This window comes from Solenopsis invicta, chromosome 2 (assembly GCF_016802725.1).
Source record: "Solenopsis invicta isolate M01_SB chromosome 2, UNIL_Sinv_3.0, whole genome shotgun sequence".
Classification (NCBI taxonomy): domain Eukaryota; kingdom Metazoa; phylum Arthropoda; class Insecta; order Hymenoptera; family Formicidae; genus Solenopsis; species Solenopsis invicta.
This window is the reverse complement of record NC_052665.1, coordinates 24,409,671-24,425,876: the sequence shown is the minus strand read 5'-3', so window position 1 is coordinate 24,425,876 and position 16,206 is coordinate 24,409,671. Positions and strand designations below refer to the sequence as shown.

The following is a 16,206-nucleotide window of genomic DNA, read 5'->3' as shown; positions in this document are numbered from 1 at the left end:
GAAGAGAAACCATAAGATAACGAATCCCTTAGGTGATTGGGTGATGCAACTGCTCGCCCCTCTTAAAGTTAAAAACAATCAGGAGAAGATGGAAAATTAGCCAACAAGAGATCATCCCAACAAACAAACCCAAAATTTTGATAACAAAGAATCTCCAAGAAAAGGGAAAAAGCTCAAAAAGGCTTTACCCAATCAAATCTCGATCTCACCCACAAAATTAACCCCACGCCCTTTTCCTAAGTCCTATAAAATGTGCAACTTTCGAGCGCCTCGGGCACTCACATTCGCACTCACATCCACGCGTTTGCAAGTATAGAAGCTGTACAGGAATTCAAACGATCAGTGCTCAACCATCTTAAAAAATCTCCGAGCGGCCATCAATTGAGGCACCTCTCAGAGCGGACAGCCTGCGCTGCGTCGAGCACCTTTTCAACCCACAAAGATCTACACTCTTTCCTTTTCATTAACAAGTTCTCCATTTCTCATTCTTTGGTTCCCTCGAGATCGCGATTAATAAGCAAATACGGTTGATAGTGGTCAAACACGGAAACCGTCGCACAATCGGTCGCCGGGCCGCAAGACGTCTTCGGCGCGAGCGGGTCAGACGAGCGCGGATACTCCTCGACCACGCGTACGAGGAGTACCTCCAGGAGTTAAGGCGCGAGCCCGTAGAGCAGGAGACCGCACCCCCAGAAAAACACCGCAAAAAAGCATCCAATTCGCGAGATCCCGAACCTCCCTCTCTCAAGGTTCCCGAAACTCCTCCAGAGTCCCGACCCGAGTCCCCCGCCGTCTCAATTTCCTCATTACTCACCTACAGGATAGCTCCCAATTCCCCTCCCGAAACTATTTCCAGCATCTCATATTCTCCGGTATCCTTCGATCTCCCAGCATCAAGCCCCCACTCCTTCTCCAGCGAGCTCCACATCCAGTGTGGAGTTTCTGGAAGAAGTCGACCTCCCTCCTCGTCGCCCGCGGTATTATCATTTTAATGAACTTCAAGACTCCCTTGAAGAAACAATCCGACAATTCCCTCTAAAAACTATACCCCCCTTCTTATTAGATTTCTGCCTGCACTTCGATTTAGATTTAGATGCCCTACACTCTATAATTACGACCCTGAATCCTCATGAACGGATCCCCGTCTTCCTCCCTGACGATCCCTACCAATACTACGTACCTATAGATTTTTTTTATAATTTATTTCCCCCATCTACGGTTTCCATAACCGAAATTGATTAGTTCCATCTCCTCCTGTGTACATAATAACGCGTATAGCTTAAGTTTTCAAAATTAATTATTTGTAATACCAATGCTAATTCAAAATGTATAGTTTCTAAATCAATTATTCAATATGCACCGCTTAGCTTTCTCAATTAAAAACTATACTTATAATAACAGATAATTTACACTAACATTAATTCCTTCAAGTAGTCGTAATTAATTGTATTCTTGATAACTAATCATGTACTATCCTGTAATTCTCAATGTTTCTAAACCTCAAAAATAATATTAACTTGATAGATTTTCCTACCAATATTAAATAATGTACTTAAATTTTAATCTTCTGAATAATCATTACCTAACCGTTTTATATTTTAAATAAGCTAACTGATTACGTACTCCTGTTTTAATTAATAATGATTACCTTGTTATATTGTTTCTTTTTTTCTATTAAATAACAATAACCGATTATGTATTTATTTGCTAATTCTTTTGAACAACTTTATAGAAACCTTACCCTGATAGCCAAGCATGTTTTGCAAAATCAGGCAACTTAATGCTGAGCACAAATTTTTGATTAGTTGCTGTGTATTTGCTGAAAACGTAATGCGTAGTCATACGTATTCAACAACATGAGAGCAGATTTGAGACATTTTATGTCAACAGATTCAGAGCAAACGGAGAGCAACTGTTGCTCATTCTGTTGCCAACAAAATGACTTCTATTTGTGGAAAACATTTTGCTTTATCAATCGTTTTCGACAACATAAGAGCAACATGATGATAATAAAAAAAAAGATAATGATGCTGTCCTTTTGTCGTGTATTTGTTAAAAACATTAAATATATTAATTTATATTGTCTTGTAGCCAAATAATTATTTGGCTACAAGACAATATAATTAATCTATTTAATGTTTTTAACAAAATGTCGAAAATAATCCATTTGTGTGTGTTTGCGCGAGCGTGTGCAATGTTATAAATAAACAGGAGTAAATTAATTTTTTTTTATATATCTCGATAATTATAAACTATAATAATTTTTACATGTTTATGTAATTAAAATTAGTAACATTCTCAATTATTATCTATTATAACAGCACCAATGAGATATCAGTGGTATTCTCAATTATTTATATCTATAATATGCTATCTATATCATGCAGCGACGAGATATTTATTAAAAATCGTTGACCTATTATACGATTGGGGGGGGTTCAGCAGACTCAACATGCGAGGTATTCTTCTAGATCATCCAATCAGATCTTTAAAGCTAAAAGAATATACTATATAATAACAGCGCTCATTAGGCCTGTTGCTGCCCTTTTTGAATTAATTTTTTTGTCGTCTCTCTCTTTCTTACGATCGAATATATATATTGATCTCATCTCGAGTGCAAAAATTTTTGGGGATTTCAAGCAACTCGAACAAACCTATTGACTGATATATGATTGACGCATGCGCATAGGAGACCGGTGAGCCAGAGCGTCTCTCGTCCTCCCCTGCTCTTCATACTGCAGTGTGATACGCATTAGAAAATTTTGCCACGTATTGCTGTCTCTATATATTCATGTATTTTGTTGATATTAAAAGTGAGTTTTGAACATATCTTACTTGAACAATATTTAACTTCAACTACACATACGTTCTTCCTATCAATACATACGGCCGTACACGTATTTAGATTTTTAAGTGATAATTTTCTGCAAAGTGAGAGGTTAGGTACAATTAGTATCATATATTTCATAATATTTCATCGAAGTTTTCTATTGCACACAGATACTATAACAATTAATGTTCTATTAATCGCAGATAATATTTATATATATGTATATATATTAATCAAACGTAAACTTTTTAAAATATAACAAAAAATATGAATTCATTTCAAAGTAGACGCCGTAAGCCTATTTTGCAATTAGAATCAAAGAGGCGAGCGAGGGTTCTGTTACAAATGAGGCGATTTTATCAAACAAGATGTAACGATGAACAGCAGCGTAATTCCAGACAACAATTAATGTCGTTGGTAGACATAACAGACGGATATAATTATAATTATAATAATCACGTAATGGTATGAACATAAAAAAATCTTTACAGATATCCTACAAAATTCAGTTTCCCAGAACACAGAATTCCATTTTGTTTCATTTAAAATTTTTTATCCTTGTTGGCATTGTATAGAAATTAAGTACATTATCATATTTACATTATCTTAGAGAATGTACATGTTTTAGGTAACATATCTCAAATTCTTGGGAGGACAAACCTTAGAGGAAAGCGTTAAATTTTGCATGAAGCAAATAATAATGGACGAAGCTTTGAGCAAATATTCTTTATGGGGCGAAAAGGACCGGAATCTCGAGCTTTACAATACGCAGTTATTATATGCAGTATACGGTAATATATTTTTATTTATATTACTAATGACAATGAAAGAATAAAAATTTGAATACAAATATTATATCAACAATACTTATCATAATATTAAACTTATATTCTCAATTATTTTCAATTCATATGTTTATAATTACTGGAATATGTCCCTATTCAACGTTTTTATGTTATTGTTCTGTTCATAAATTTAGAAGCAGTAGCCAACAGCCCATATTTTATGGTACCTAATCAGCAGCAATTTTATGATGCTGTAAAAGAAGCAATAAGATTCGCGAAACAACGAATAAGAAATGCAATTCGCAGAAAACCAGGCGAAAAAGGTCGCCGAACAAGGCGGCGCGAAGAAGCGGATGCCATATTTGGCATAAACAGACGAGAGGAAGAAGAAATAGAAGATAGAGAGGAGAGAGAAGAAGGAGGAGATCATCTTAGATAACCCAGCGCTGCCATTCAGTCATTGAAGCCACCTAGTTTTTTTTTTTTTTTTTTTTTCCACTAAAATAGCACTATTGTCCAAAAAGGACTATTATCACTTTTTTATCCTTGTTTCATTCAGATAATAATGTTTATTTTTTATTATATTTTTATTAGATAGTAATGTTCATTTCTTTATTATTATATTTTTTATCGGTCGTGTAAATAATGCCTCGCGTTTTTAAAATATTATATGTATTATTTTAAATTGCAACAATTTATTTATTCCTTATTCCTAATCCCGATTAATTTCATTTAAAAGGTACAAATTATTAAAATTATATCAGTAATACAGGTTCATATTTGCTGATCAATATATATATAGATAAAAACAAAACAAAATTAGGAAATATAGCAAATATGTATATTATAGGTAGAAACCGAAGTAGTATCAATAATAAGCAAATATGAAGTTTATTAACTTGTATTACTGAAATAATTCAGTATTAATTCGAAATTAATTCTTCTTTCTGATGACAATTCAGCAGAAAGAAGAATTAACTTACTTATTTTTTATATATTTGAAATAAATAAATAAATAAATAAAAGTACAAAACATATATTTAACCATTTTCGACATGTTGTTGAATTTTTGCTGAAATTTATGACTCAGCACATGTTGTTGGCAACTTGCTCTCATGTTGCTCTTTATGTATAACGATAAACCGTTGACAGCAAACACGCAGCATATTGGCAGCAAAACGTGCTGAATTCGTGTGATGTCAAATCAAAGGCAAATGAGGCACACACCTTGTTCTAAATTTGCTGAAAACTAATGCCCTTTGTTTTCGGCAACATTACAGCAACAACACAGACAGGTGGCTATCAGGGTTATATATGTAAATTTCAAGTATCAGAATATATGTTAAATTTTAGTTAAAAAGAAAGCTCCAATGTAAAATTTTATTTCATCAACCCATCTCGTACTCGCACTAACCTCCCGACTTAAAAAGATTGCACTCGGTCCGATCCCGAGTTATAGAGATTGAATTCTCTGACTCAAATTAGGACCAACGATTGCACAATTCTGAAAAAGCGTTAAAGCGTGTCATTACACGTTGACGCATAATTTCGGAATCATCAAAAGTGCGTTCGGCTCGTGCCACACATCCCACTAGTGTGGTCACGAGTATAAAAAGAGTTTCTGTTGCATTCTTCCCTGCCTTCCTCAAGTCCCAGGCATCTTTTGAGAGATAGCCTTCTTTTCCTTAAGGCTGGATGTAACACAATATTGAAGAAATTAATATGTGCAGACATCAACAGAGTGCAGATATATGCACATTGTGTTCTAAACATAGGGGCAAGTACTGCTTTCCAATCACGCAGCGTCTGTATGACGGCATAAATTCCGCTCGCTAAAAAAGCCGTATATCTTAAACAAGTAAAATATACAAGATATCAAACTAAATAAAAAATATAAAAGCTATGCATTTGTATCTTGCTTGCTCCATCTTTTAATATCGTTCTACATTTACATACCATGAAATAATCATTATGCCTTTTACATTTCCTACAGTCATTTTACGTAGATAGTAATACACGATCACACTACTTCTACATGAAAAAATCAATTCAATTCACAATAGTTTTGTTAATATTAACAATAAAAAAACTGTAATTATTAGGAGTACAAATTGAAAACGGCCGTTTTTTGTCAAAATTTGAGGATTGATTGTTGAAAAATGGTTACATACTTATTCTTGAAAGTATTGTCCATCGCTGGCCACTACTTTCTCCCACCTTTCGGGCAGCATACAAATCCCGCGTCGAAAAAACTGCTCGTCTTTTGCGGCGATCCACGAATCGACCCAGTTTTTGGCCTCTTCGTAATAATGGAAGTGCTGCTCAGCCAGGCCATGCGCCATTGATCGGAACAAGTGGTAATCTGAAGGGGCGATGTCAGGAGAATACGGCGGATGAGGTAAGACGTCCCATTTCAATGTTTCCAGATAGGTTTTAACGACCTGAGCAACATGTGGCCGAGCGTTGTCGTGCAGCAACATCACTTTTTCGTGTCTTTGCTCGTATTGTGGCCGTTTTTCCTGCAATGCTCGGCTCAAACGCATTAGTTGTGTTCGGTAGCGAGCTCCTGTGATGGTTTCACCCGATTGCAACAGCTCATAATAAATCACGCCGAGCTGGTCCCACCAAATACACAGCATGAGCTTCGAGCCATGGATGTTTGGCTTGGCCGTTGATGTTGATGCATGGCTGCGGTAGCCCCACGATTTTTTTCGCTTTGGATTATCATAATGGATCCACTTTTCATCGCCGGTTACAATACGATGCAGAAAACCCTTCCGTTTTTACTGTTGGAGCAGCTGTTCGCACGCGAAAAGACGCCGTTCGACGTCTCTCGGCTTTAATTCGTATGGCACCCAGTGTCCATGCTTTTGGATCATTCCCATGGTTTTCAAACGATGTGAAATAGCTTGTTGAGTCACGCCCAATGAATCTGCAAGCTCCTGTTGCGTTTGAGATGAATCTTCATTCAGTAATGTTTCCAATTGTGCGTCTTCAAACTTTTTCACCTGTCCGGGACGCTCCTTGTCTTCTACGCCGAAATCACCACTTTTGAAGCGTTGGAACCATTCTCGACACGTTCTTTCACTAATGGAAGCCTCACCATAAGTTTTTACAATCATTCGACGCGCCTCAGCCGCAGATTTTTTCGAATTGAAGGCAAAAAGCAAAACTTCCCGCAAATGACGCTTATTGGGCACAAATTTCGACATTTTCGATCACAAAAAAATATATAACGCCGATAAAAATTCACAACTGCAATGATAAGGAATTGTTGCCAGATGCCCAACCTTACATTTAAAATTTTTGATCTAACGTTTGGCGCCAGCATTTACCGCTGGCGCCATCTACTGGAAAACAGCGGTTTTCAATTTGTACTCCTAATACAACACAAAACTAATATTGCATAAAAGCACATAACAAAGTGGTTGTGACTAAACTATCTTTATTCCTTTTATTTTTCTGACATCTGCGATGTAAATCCCCCTGCAGCGTAAATACTAACTTTACCCTAATTTTTTCGGAAGCAATACTTTTTCATAAGAGTCGTCTGTACTACAACAAGAAATTCATTAAACATATTAGATACTTTATTGCCTTCTACATTATTATTACTGTAATACTCAATTACAAAAACAATATTTAATACAAATATTATAGATTTAATTATTTCGCAAATCATAGACACCCAGTTGTTTAATTTAAATATATTTCCTTATAAAAAGTTACTATATTTCCTTATAAAAAGTTACAAATTTATCCGGACATAGATTAAAAAATTGCGCTTTATTAAATTCATGGAAATGATAAAAACAAGCAAAAACGTAATATGTTTTGAATCAGAAACATGATATTCTTTAAGGTATTTGTTAATAATGCTTGATGATGATCTCTGTTCCAGTGGAGAATAAAATATTTATCAGATACATCACAAAATAGTCTTTACAAGCAAAAATAACCACAAAAAATAGCCGAAAAAGACGGTTTTTGAGGTATTTACAGGTGTTCTCATAAAATAAAAATTCTGAAAAAAATCAAAGAGGTAGTTTTTATGAAAATGCAACTATGATTAGAATATAGAGATAGCAAATCTTGTGAGAGTCAAGATATTACAATTTAAAATTACAAATATGTTATTGGACCAATAGTGTAACAACACAATAATAGTAAGAAAGCCTACTTCGGTCGCAGCTAGATCTTAGTGCTTATATTTATTTGTGTGATTTTATATACTTCTCCAAATTCAACCAGGATGTGCGCCGAATTAATTTTCCCAATTTTTGAAAATCGCCCAATCGTTTGTTCACAAAGTTCGTCAAGAGTTAGAAGCATCCAATGGCAATGTGAAAAGTGTTGCCAAGCGCAGAAAACATGAGGCACGTTCAGACAGAGTTAGAACATCACAATTTGTGCAGCAAGTTCAGGGCATTTATTGATGAAGACCCTTCAAAGTCCACAAGAGCCATATCTTCAAAGGCAAAATCTTCTAGTTTCTGACTGCACAATCCATCGCATTGTCTACAAAGATATCCGGTACAAGTCCTACATGATGCGCAAAGGTCAGTTTATGTCGGTACAAACTCGAGAACAGCGATTTATCCGAGCACAGCGACTTTTAAACAAGTTAAAACATCTTAAAATCCGGGATGGTGGCCACCTAACTCCCCGGATCTTAATCTTTCGAACTACTGCATATAAGGCGTTATTGAACGGGAACCTAACAAACATCCCCATAACACGCTTGATTCCCTAAAAGCTGCTATTACCAGATGCATATGGACGAGGATCATTTAATTCGGATATGCATATATTTCCGGCAAAGAATTAAAGCTCTTAAAGCCGCTAAAAGCAATTTAATCGAATAACTGTATAACCTACGAGTCACTTAGTTTGCTGTAAACATTTCATTAAAATACAATAAGTTTTCTAAAAAATATACAATTTTTAGTTTTAAAGTCATTATGTCCTCACCTGACGCATCCTGTATTATGTAAGTTCACAGAAAAACATAATTGATTCACATTACTAAAAATTTCTCGTTCATATACTAACTTTGACGCGTACTAAATGCAAATTGTAACATATTTTTAAATTATAGCGCAGATAATAAATAGTGTGTGATTGATTCTGATGATTGAATTCTGATTGCATCATATCGCGTATTCAATTCTATTCTTTCTCCGCCAACAATAATATCAAGACAATGTACAGCAATGTCAGAATTGTATAATAAATAAAAATAACTAAATAAACCTAAGTATATATGGAAACTTTCTGATTATTACATTTTGTTACATATAACAAATAATATATAACGATTAATATCTTGCTAAGAATATTAAAAATTAATTACGATTGATAAATGTAGCTATTATTAAAAAAAAAAATTGGCACAGCAAGGTTTCGAACACCTAAGCTCTCTTAATGCGGCCGCCGAAAACAAAATAAAAGGCGCGCGCCTTAGTCTCCTCAGCCACCGGGCTTCAAGCTTTAACCTACCGCGCTTAATGCACCGCGCGGCGAATGCCAAACTTCACATGCAAATTTCTCTGAAACGAAGACCCATGCACTTAAACGCTTTGACACTTTTTATACTCTCAATCCTTCCTTTCAAATAAACTAAGACTCATCTGATTCCGTGTTTTACAATTCGTAGCATCTCCTTGTAAGATGAAGACGACGATAATATACATTACAATAATTTAGATAAAAATAAAATAAAATAATTTCTTTATCTAGCTTTTAAGGGCTTTACACTATGGCGTTTTAATTCTAATCATACTTTTAAAAAAATTATATCATTGTCATTTTTATTAAAAAGTATAATTATGTAACAAGGTGAATACGAGGTATTTTTTATTAACTCAAAATGTCCAAAACTGAAAATTAATGTGTTTCGTGATATATTTCGGATCCTTAGTATTCTAATTTTAGACAAAATATGCAAATAATATACGTGAACGGACCTGTTCAAACGTGTTTCGTCCATTTCTTTTTATTTTATATAAGATTACTCACAAGAAAGTTACACTCACACATAATGTAGTCCTAGAGACCCCAACAAAACTTTGCTGTACCGTTCAAATTCTAAAGTTGACCAACGAAGTTAATCAATCATCAACCAAAAGGAGAGATTTCAAATTTTTTTTTCTCTAATATTTTTTTAATAAGAAGTGAGCATTACTTAAAACCTTTTGTATGTCACTCAGTACCTTCCTATTGATAACATATGTCAAGCTCAAGGTCGTCAGAGGCTGCTTCCTTTTTGTAAAGTTTTACCCATATATGTACTTACTACATATATGTACATAATGTTTTCCTCTTTCACAAAAACCTGAATAATAAAGTGATTCAATATTACATTTATAAAAAAAATATGTATAATAAATGTTTCGGTCCATCTTTAGCATATATACAAATGAATGGAACAAATCAGATCGCTATAGATCTCCAGAGGGAAGCTTTGTTAGATGTCAAAAATATGAAAGTTGCTAAGCACAGATGTATCAGAGATGTCCCTCTCCACTATAAAGAAAAAAATAAAACTACAAAAAAATCATATAAGACTCACATTTAAACTATTGGTTGTATTAATTTAAATAATCGTCAAAATTAAAAATTTTTCTATTAAATTGTTAAAATTAAAAGAAGTTAAATAAAGATACGTAAAATAATAAAAAAGTAAACGAGTAATCATGTCTTGTCAGTACATTCAACAGTACAATAAGATAATAGATGTTACAAATAAACCAATAAACAATATAAAAAATATAGAAATCTCATTACAATTTGTTAATGGCAGAGAGAGATGTAAACAGTCAATATCATATTGTAAGTTTAAACCGTTACGTTGTAGTTAATATACAAAACTTCAGACAGGAAACGCTTGTAATAACATCTGTCATAACCTAAAATCTTGTCTTTTTCCCTATTAAAATCGTGACCATGCTATATCTTGTGGTTCACAATTACAAAATAGCAGAACTGTTTCCATGTGTGTGATTTCAATGTTCAAATACCCTAGTTTTTAATTGTTTCCCAATCTACCTCACGTATGATTCAACACAATCACGACATAAGGTTTTATAAACGTTAATCATCGAAGTCAATGGAAAAGGATCATTCGCGACTCTGATAAATTTTCGGAGTTTGTTAGTGCTGTAAAAAGATAATTTAAGGTTAGAGTTTCTTGAAATGTTATTAAATCCATCAAAAATATAAAGAATAAAATAAAAATTGTAAACCAAAATATCTTGTTAGCCTCAGGATTAATATCATTGGAATTCTTTAGACTGTTTAAAAATCTGATATTTAAGGCGTTCATTAATAATGTTTCAACCACAAATTCCAATAGAAAGTCATTGTCCAGAATACCCATGATAAGATTTAAGTTCCTTATATGAAATTTTGAATGCGAAAAAAGAAAAACCCGGTCAATCTGATCTTGAGACATAAGCGCTGGAAACTCTCAAGTTTCAAGTTCTGTTTTTTTTTCCCCCATAGATATATAAATGATATTGCCATGGCTGTTAAATACAGTGAATTTTACTTTACAAATTTTTAACTCCTTCCATTCACATTTTCAATTAACTATAAAGATTGGCAAAAACAAAGGATATAGCGAGATAGAGATTTCGGGCTCCACGCGTAATTGTTATATGGGACAAAATAACTATCCAGATAAAAGAAAATTTTGTGCCAAATTTTATTTCAAAAACTCACAATTTCAAAATATTACAAGAAATGTGATTTTTCATCAAAATTTTTTTTTTCTAAATCTAAATTAATCTTTACAAAAAATTCATAATGATAAAGAGTAACCATATACACAAGTTTAAATTTTGTTACCAATTTTGCTGAAAATTCTGTTTTTAAAAAAATCTAAAATTTTTAAAATCACATTCTCTCTTAAAAAATTGGCCGCTTCTAAAAAAATTCAAAGAATAAGTCATATGACATATCATGTTCCATATTTTTTTCCGATTTTTAATTTGATGAAACGTGGCAAAAAAAATACCAATCTTTTTATTATTTTTCGGTCTTAAGTGTATCTTGTTGACATATATTGTTTTTAAATAAAATTACTTATCTCTAATTCTATATTTGGAAACATAAGTAATATAAATGTAAAAATCAGGTACAAGCAAACTAAAAATGTAATTATTCTCTTTCTAATATCTTTTATTCAAATAATCACCACAAGAGTAGTTCCAATCTAACATATTGTAAGTCCTGTTTTATTCAACAATCATTGAATTTCTTAATGTTGTTAGTGAATGTATTATTTTGGAATTTGTAAAAAATTCTCCCACAGTGTTTTGTTAATTTATTCCAAACATTTGATGGCAGGAAACCCTCTAAAAATCCGGAAAGATATGCTAACTTTCTTTTGAAAAAATCAATTGACTTGTACAGATCAAATATCTCTGTATTAACCTTCAAATTGCATACCGTGTAAATTCGCACCAAGAAAATTTTCAAATTGCTGCCAATTATCCAGAAACAAGCTTATCTCTATTACGTTTATTAAGGGGAGTGGGGAGTCATGTAATCAGCCAAAAAAAAGCTGATTTTCATACATTCTTTTTTGCAGCACAAGACTTTTAATGAATTGATCATAACTTTTCTCACATATTTCTTATAATTCGTAAATGTAAAAAAAATTTTTTAAAGCCAAATTAGTTCAAATATGGCAGCGTAACGACGCTCGCTATTCAAGTTCTGGTTTTCGAGGAAGACTAATGGCGTATAATACTTTTTTTATCTCATCCTAAAATAAAAAATCGAACAAATCTGTATTTTTAATAAAATTGCACATCAGAAGAACATAAATCCGATAGTAAAAAGTACTAAAATAAAAATTCTACAGTTTTGAAAAAAAATGTCAAATTTTCGCATAAATTTTTCATTTCTATCATGTGAAAAAAATAGTTTGGATAGTCATTCTTACAAGTTTTACAGGTGTTCCGACCGAGCGTAACTCGTTATGAGTGATAGGACGTCGTCAGTGGGGCTAGTAGCGTTCAGGTCCCGGCATTATGAGGGCGCGCATTCAGAACCTCTCGAGAGATACGGAAAGGACAAGCAAAGAGCACCGCATACCATGTAGTATTCGAGCGCAATAAAGCATTTCTACACAATTCAGTTTTAGTCTTCTGGGTCTGTCTCTCCATCCCGTCGAACACTTAACAATTGGCGCAGTCGATAGGACGCGATAGATGCTATCAAGAAACAGAGAAAGATCCAGAGGATGGCCTTTGCGAAGGCACTCACGGCTTTTACGGCAAAAATGAACAATGATTGCTCGAGTGAAGACAAGATGGTGACCTTCCAATTTCTCGAGACAAAGATGTCTGAATTAGATACTGTGCATTCGGCGTATAATCAAGCGTTCTTCCAATCAGACTTGGACAAAGAGGTTATTCCCAAAGAGCTGGAATCTGACGACGCATATAAAACACAATACCTAACCGCAAAAATAAAAGTAACGTTGAGAAAATCCGCAATACCGAAAGACGGATTAAGCATGAGGGTAGCCAATATTACCAAGACCTCGAAGTTTCCAAGGCTGGAATTGCTAAAATTTAGTAGCAATATCAAGGAATAGCTGCCGTTCTGGAGCCGATTCAAGAACATTAACGACGATATGTCGATAAGAAGTAAAGACAAGTTCCAGTATCTTCTACAAACCACCGGTCTGGATTCTCGGGCGAATGAGATCATGAAAAGTTTCCCGCCCACGGGCGAGAATTATGCAAAAACAATCACAAGCTTGAGAAATCAGTTTTCCTCTACAGTCATTTTTAACAATTTGTTTATAACAATTAATTGCAAAATTGACTTTTGCAACATGATCTTTACGTCAATAATGTTTTATTATGCTTCGATACTACTTTTAATTTTGTTTTTTGACTGATCTGACCATGGGCAGGAAGATTTTAATTATTTATATAGTTTATATTAAAAATATCTAAGACTAAATAATCATAGGGTTAGTGATAGTGTTCGCGCAATATTCAAAACGCAAGATTCTTTCGGTTCAATTCAGCTTTACTTCAAATATAACTTTTTATTAACAATATCATATGTGTACGATTAGCTCAGTGTTAGCCTTTTAGTTATTTTGAAATCTTAAGTTCGAATCCAGCCGGCGCCGACATGGGTTTTCAAAAATTTATAACAATGCCTAATTGTAATAAAAATTAAAATGTTATATGTGAAATAATAAATACAGATTAAGCTATAAGAATAATAAAATCTGTTAAAAAAAAAAAAAATGAATTTTTTTGTTGGTCTCGAAAACATCAGATTTGATCTGTATTTGGTGTCATTCTGTCAGCAGGTTTGAAAACAGATTTAGTTTGTATTTGGCATTATTTGTCAACGCATTTGATAACAGATTTGGTTTGTGTTTGATACCATTTTGTCATAACATTATTATTATCAAATTTGTTCTGGTATTGGTTTCAATTTGACTTCAGATATGTTCGTCAGATTTGGTTTACATTGGACATCCTAATGCGGACACAATAGGATACGGTTTTGGTACAAAATTCCGCTGGAATTTGGTGCCAATTTGATATCTTTTTGTGTACAAAATGTTTGCTGGGAAGATAAAAGCGCACTACCATCTTTACAGCATTCAATATGGTCCATTATAATATAATATTGCTTCAATATTGCAATACTATTTTCTAAAAGCAGATTTTTTAATCATTGCAGTAATATTGCATTATTTTGCAACATTTTTGTAATCTTGTAATAAAATATTTCTGTAACATTGCTGTAATCTTTCTAGACTGTATGAGAAGCAATATAAAGTTGTAAAAGAAATGTTAAATAGCTTTCTTCTTCTAATAAATAATATTGCATAATAATCAGTTTCTTTTTTCACACCTTAAGACTTGCATATTTCATCTCTTCTTTTTCTTCACACATTAAGGAAAAAAAGAAAAAAGATAAACAAGCAAAAAATTAAGTCCTGCGGAAAAACAAAATAAATATCTTTATTCTATTTGTAATATTTTTACGAAATTGTTATTATCCATAAAACATTCATTTGAATAATAGAATTTATCGCTATCATATGAGCAATTTTTATCTCGTTATTGGAAAAAGGACATTTTTCCACCTGTACCACTATATCGTATCTAAACACACAAGTTTAATCATTACAACTGATAAACTTTAATGGTTTATAAGTAATTCGAAAAATATTATAGCTTAGAATTTTCGTTTTTAAATTACCTCAAAAACATATTTAAAAAAAAAATGTGGTAGTGGTTGAATAACTTATATATAATTTAATCTTCTGTAGAATTTGATTATATAAACAACAAAATATATTTTTATTTTATGTGCACAGAAAAAATATTAGTATTCAAAGTATAATAATTAGAATATAATAGTAATTTAAAAACAATATATTCTATTAATAGTAATTTAATAATCATTGTTTGATTGTTAAACGTATGCTACAGCTAATATTTAATACTGTTTTTTCTATTGTAGAATCTTATTTAAAAAATAAAGATATTCAAGATAAAAATGTTCTTTGTATAATAAAGAAACTTACTAAGTGTATATGTATCATCAGCTGACAATGTAATACCACATTTCTGAAGAAAATTAGAAAAAATAGCTGGTACATAAATATTCTGCTTCTCTGGGAGATGTTCCTTATTATTAATTATACGTCCCTCTGATTCCTTATTAATTTTGTACCTCTCTGATTTTGCAGATAATTGAAATTCTTTATCTTGCTGCTTTCTCTGAGACATAAAGTTTAGCAATCATTTTAATGGATGATTTATGGCACACTTTGCTAGGAAAACTATGATTGATATTTACATTTTGGGTAACACCCTTTACACTTCTATCAAGCGTAGTTTTAATCCCTTTCTTCTTTGTAACATGTTTGTTGTATGAAAAATCAAAATCATTATCATCCAAAGTTTCCTCTGAATTAAGATTTGCAATTTTGTGTTTCTGTACAGATCTTTCCATAGACTTTTCCAGATTATCAACATCCAAAAGTTTGGACTGAGTAGCAACTGGTTAAAAAATTAAAAAATTAACTTTCAATTGAATCTTTTGATTCTAAAGCCATTTCCTTCATAAATGAAGTACAAGAACTACAATTGTTTGGTTATTATAATTATAACTTAAAAAAATTTTACATTATCATAAATAAAAACACATGTAACATTGTATTATATTTACACATTGATAGATTTATTCACTTTAATATTATTTTTAACATATTTAATATTATGTTTAACTATATTTTATATTTTTAACATAAATATATAAAATTTGTTGAGTCAGTCACTCATCAGAAACTTGTATATAAGAAATTATGGAAATCAAAAATTAATTTTAAAGTTCAATTACTAATTTTTAAAACACAAGACCATAACTTACTAACTTTTCTGTTAAGTCAAAAATTTACCTATGCAAGAGAAAAAAAATACATAAAAAACAATATTTTCTTATTAATTGACAATTTAATTTACAAATAAAACATTAAATTTACTTGACAGTCTATATTGCAATCATTTTGTTATTCAGAAAAATTTAATTTTTAAAAAT

At 32.3% G+C, this 16,206-nt stretch overlaps 3 protein-coding genes across 13 annotated transcripts in view; 2 read left to right on the top strand and 1 right to left on the bottom strand.

The window, feature by feature from the left end:
* LOC105201497 (Fanconi anemia group D2 protein homolog) overlaps nucleotides 1–16,206 on the bottom strand; it is a 194,246-nt gene that overhangs the window by 176,672 nt on the left and 1,368 nt on the right. For 5 of the 7 annotated variants that reach the window (XM_039459783.1, XM_039459782.1, XM_039459781.1 and 2 more), the window contains exons 2-3: nucleotides 15,466–15,668; nucleotides 15,191–15,386 (exon numbers count right to left, since the gene is read on the bottom strand). The exons of 1 other annotated variant lie outside the window; for it this stretch is intronic. In XM_039459783.1, the coding sequence (XP_039315717.1) occupies nucleotides 15,191–15,386; nucleotides 15,466–15,668 (399 nt within the window). The remainder of the gene's footprint in view (nucleotides 1–15,190; nucleotides 15,387–15,465; nucleotides 15,669–16,206) is intronic. One more of the 7 variants, XM_039459787.1, reaches the window with a different exon arrangement.
* LOC105206819 lies at nucleotides 2,669–4,434 on the top strand. 3 transcript variants are annotated; one of them, XM_039459789.1, is made up of 4 exons: nucleotides 2,669–2,813; nucleotides 3,118–3,295; nucleotides 3,459–3,621; nucleotides 3,810–4,434. In XM_039459789.1, exons 2-4 carry the CDS (start codon nucleotides 3,176–3,178, stop codon nucleotides 4,052–4,054), a joined length of 528 nt encoding a protein of 175 aa, XP_039315723.1. In that variant the 5' UTR covers nucleotides 2,669–2,813; nucleotides 3,118–3,175; the 3' UTR covers nucleotides 4,055–4,434. The 3 variants fall into 3 exon arrangements, with proteins under 3 accessions (XP_039315723.1, XP_039315722.1, XP_039315724.1); XM_039459788.1 differs by having other exon boundaries at nucleotides 2,682–2,813; nucleotides 3,115–3,295; XM_039459790.1 differs by lacking the exon at nucleotides 2,669–2,813 and adding an exon at nucleotides 2,818–2,938.
* Nucleotides 7,812–14,594, top strand: LOC105201496. 3 transcript variants are annotated; one of them, XM_026139991.2, is made up of 2 exons: nucleotides 7,812–8,174; nucleotides 12,577–14,594. In XM_026139991.2, exon 2 carries the CDS (start codon nucleotides 12,866–12,868, stop codon nucleotides 13,220–13,222), a length of 357 nt encoding a protein of 118 aa, XP_025995776.1. In that variant the 5' UTR covers nucleotides 7,812–8,174; nucleotides 12,577–12,865; the 3' UTR covers nucleotides 13,223–14,594. The 3 variants fall into 3 exon arrangements, with proteins under 3 accessions (XP_025995776.1, XP_011167827.1, XP_011167825.1); XM_011169525.3 differs by lacking the exon at nucleotides 7,812–8,174 and adding an exon at nucleotides 10,321–10,446; XM_011169523.3 differs by lacking the exon at nucleotides 7,812–8,174 and adding an exon at nucleotides 10,328–10,793.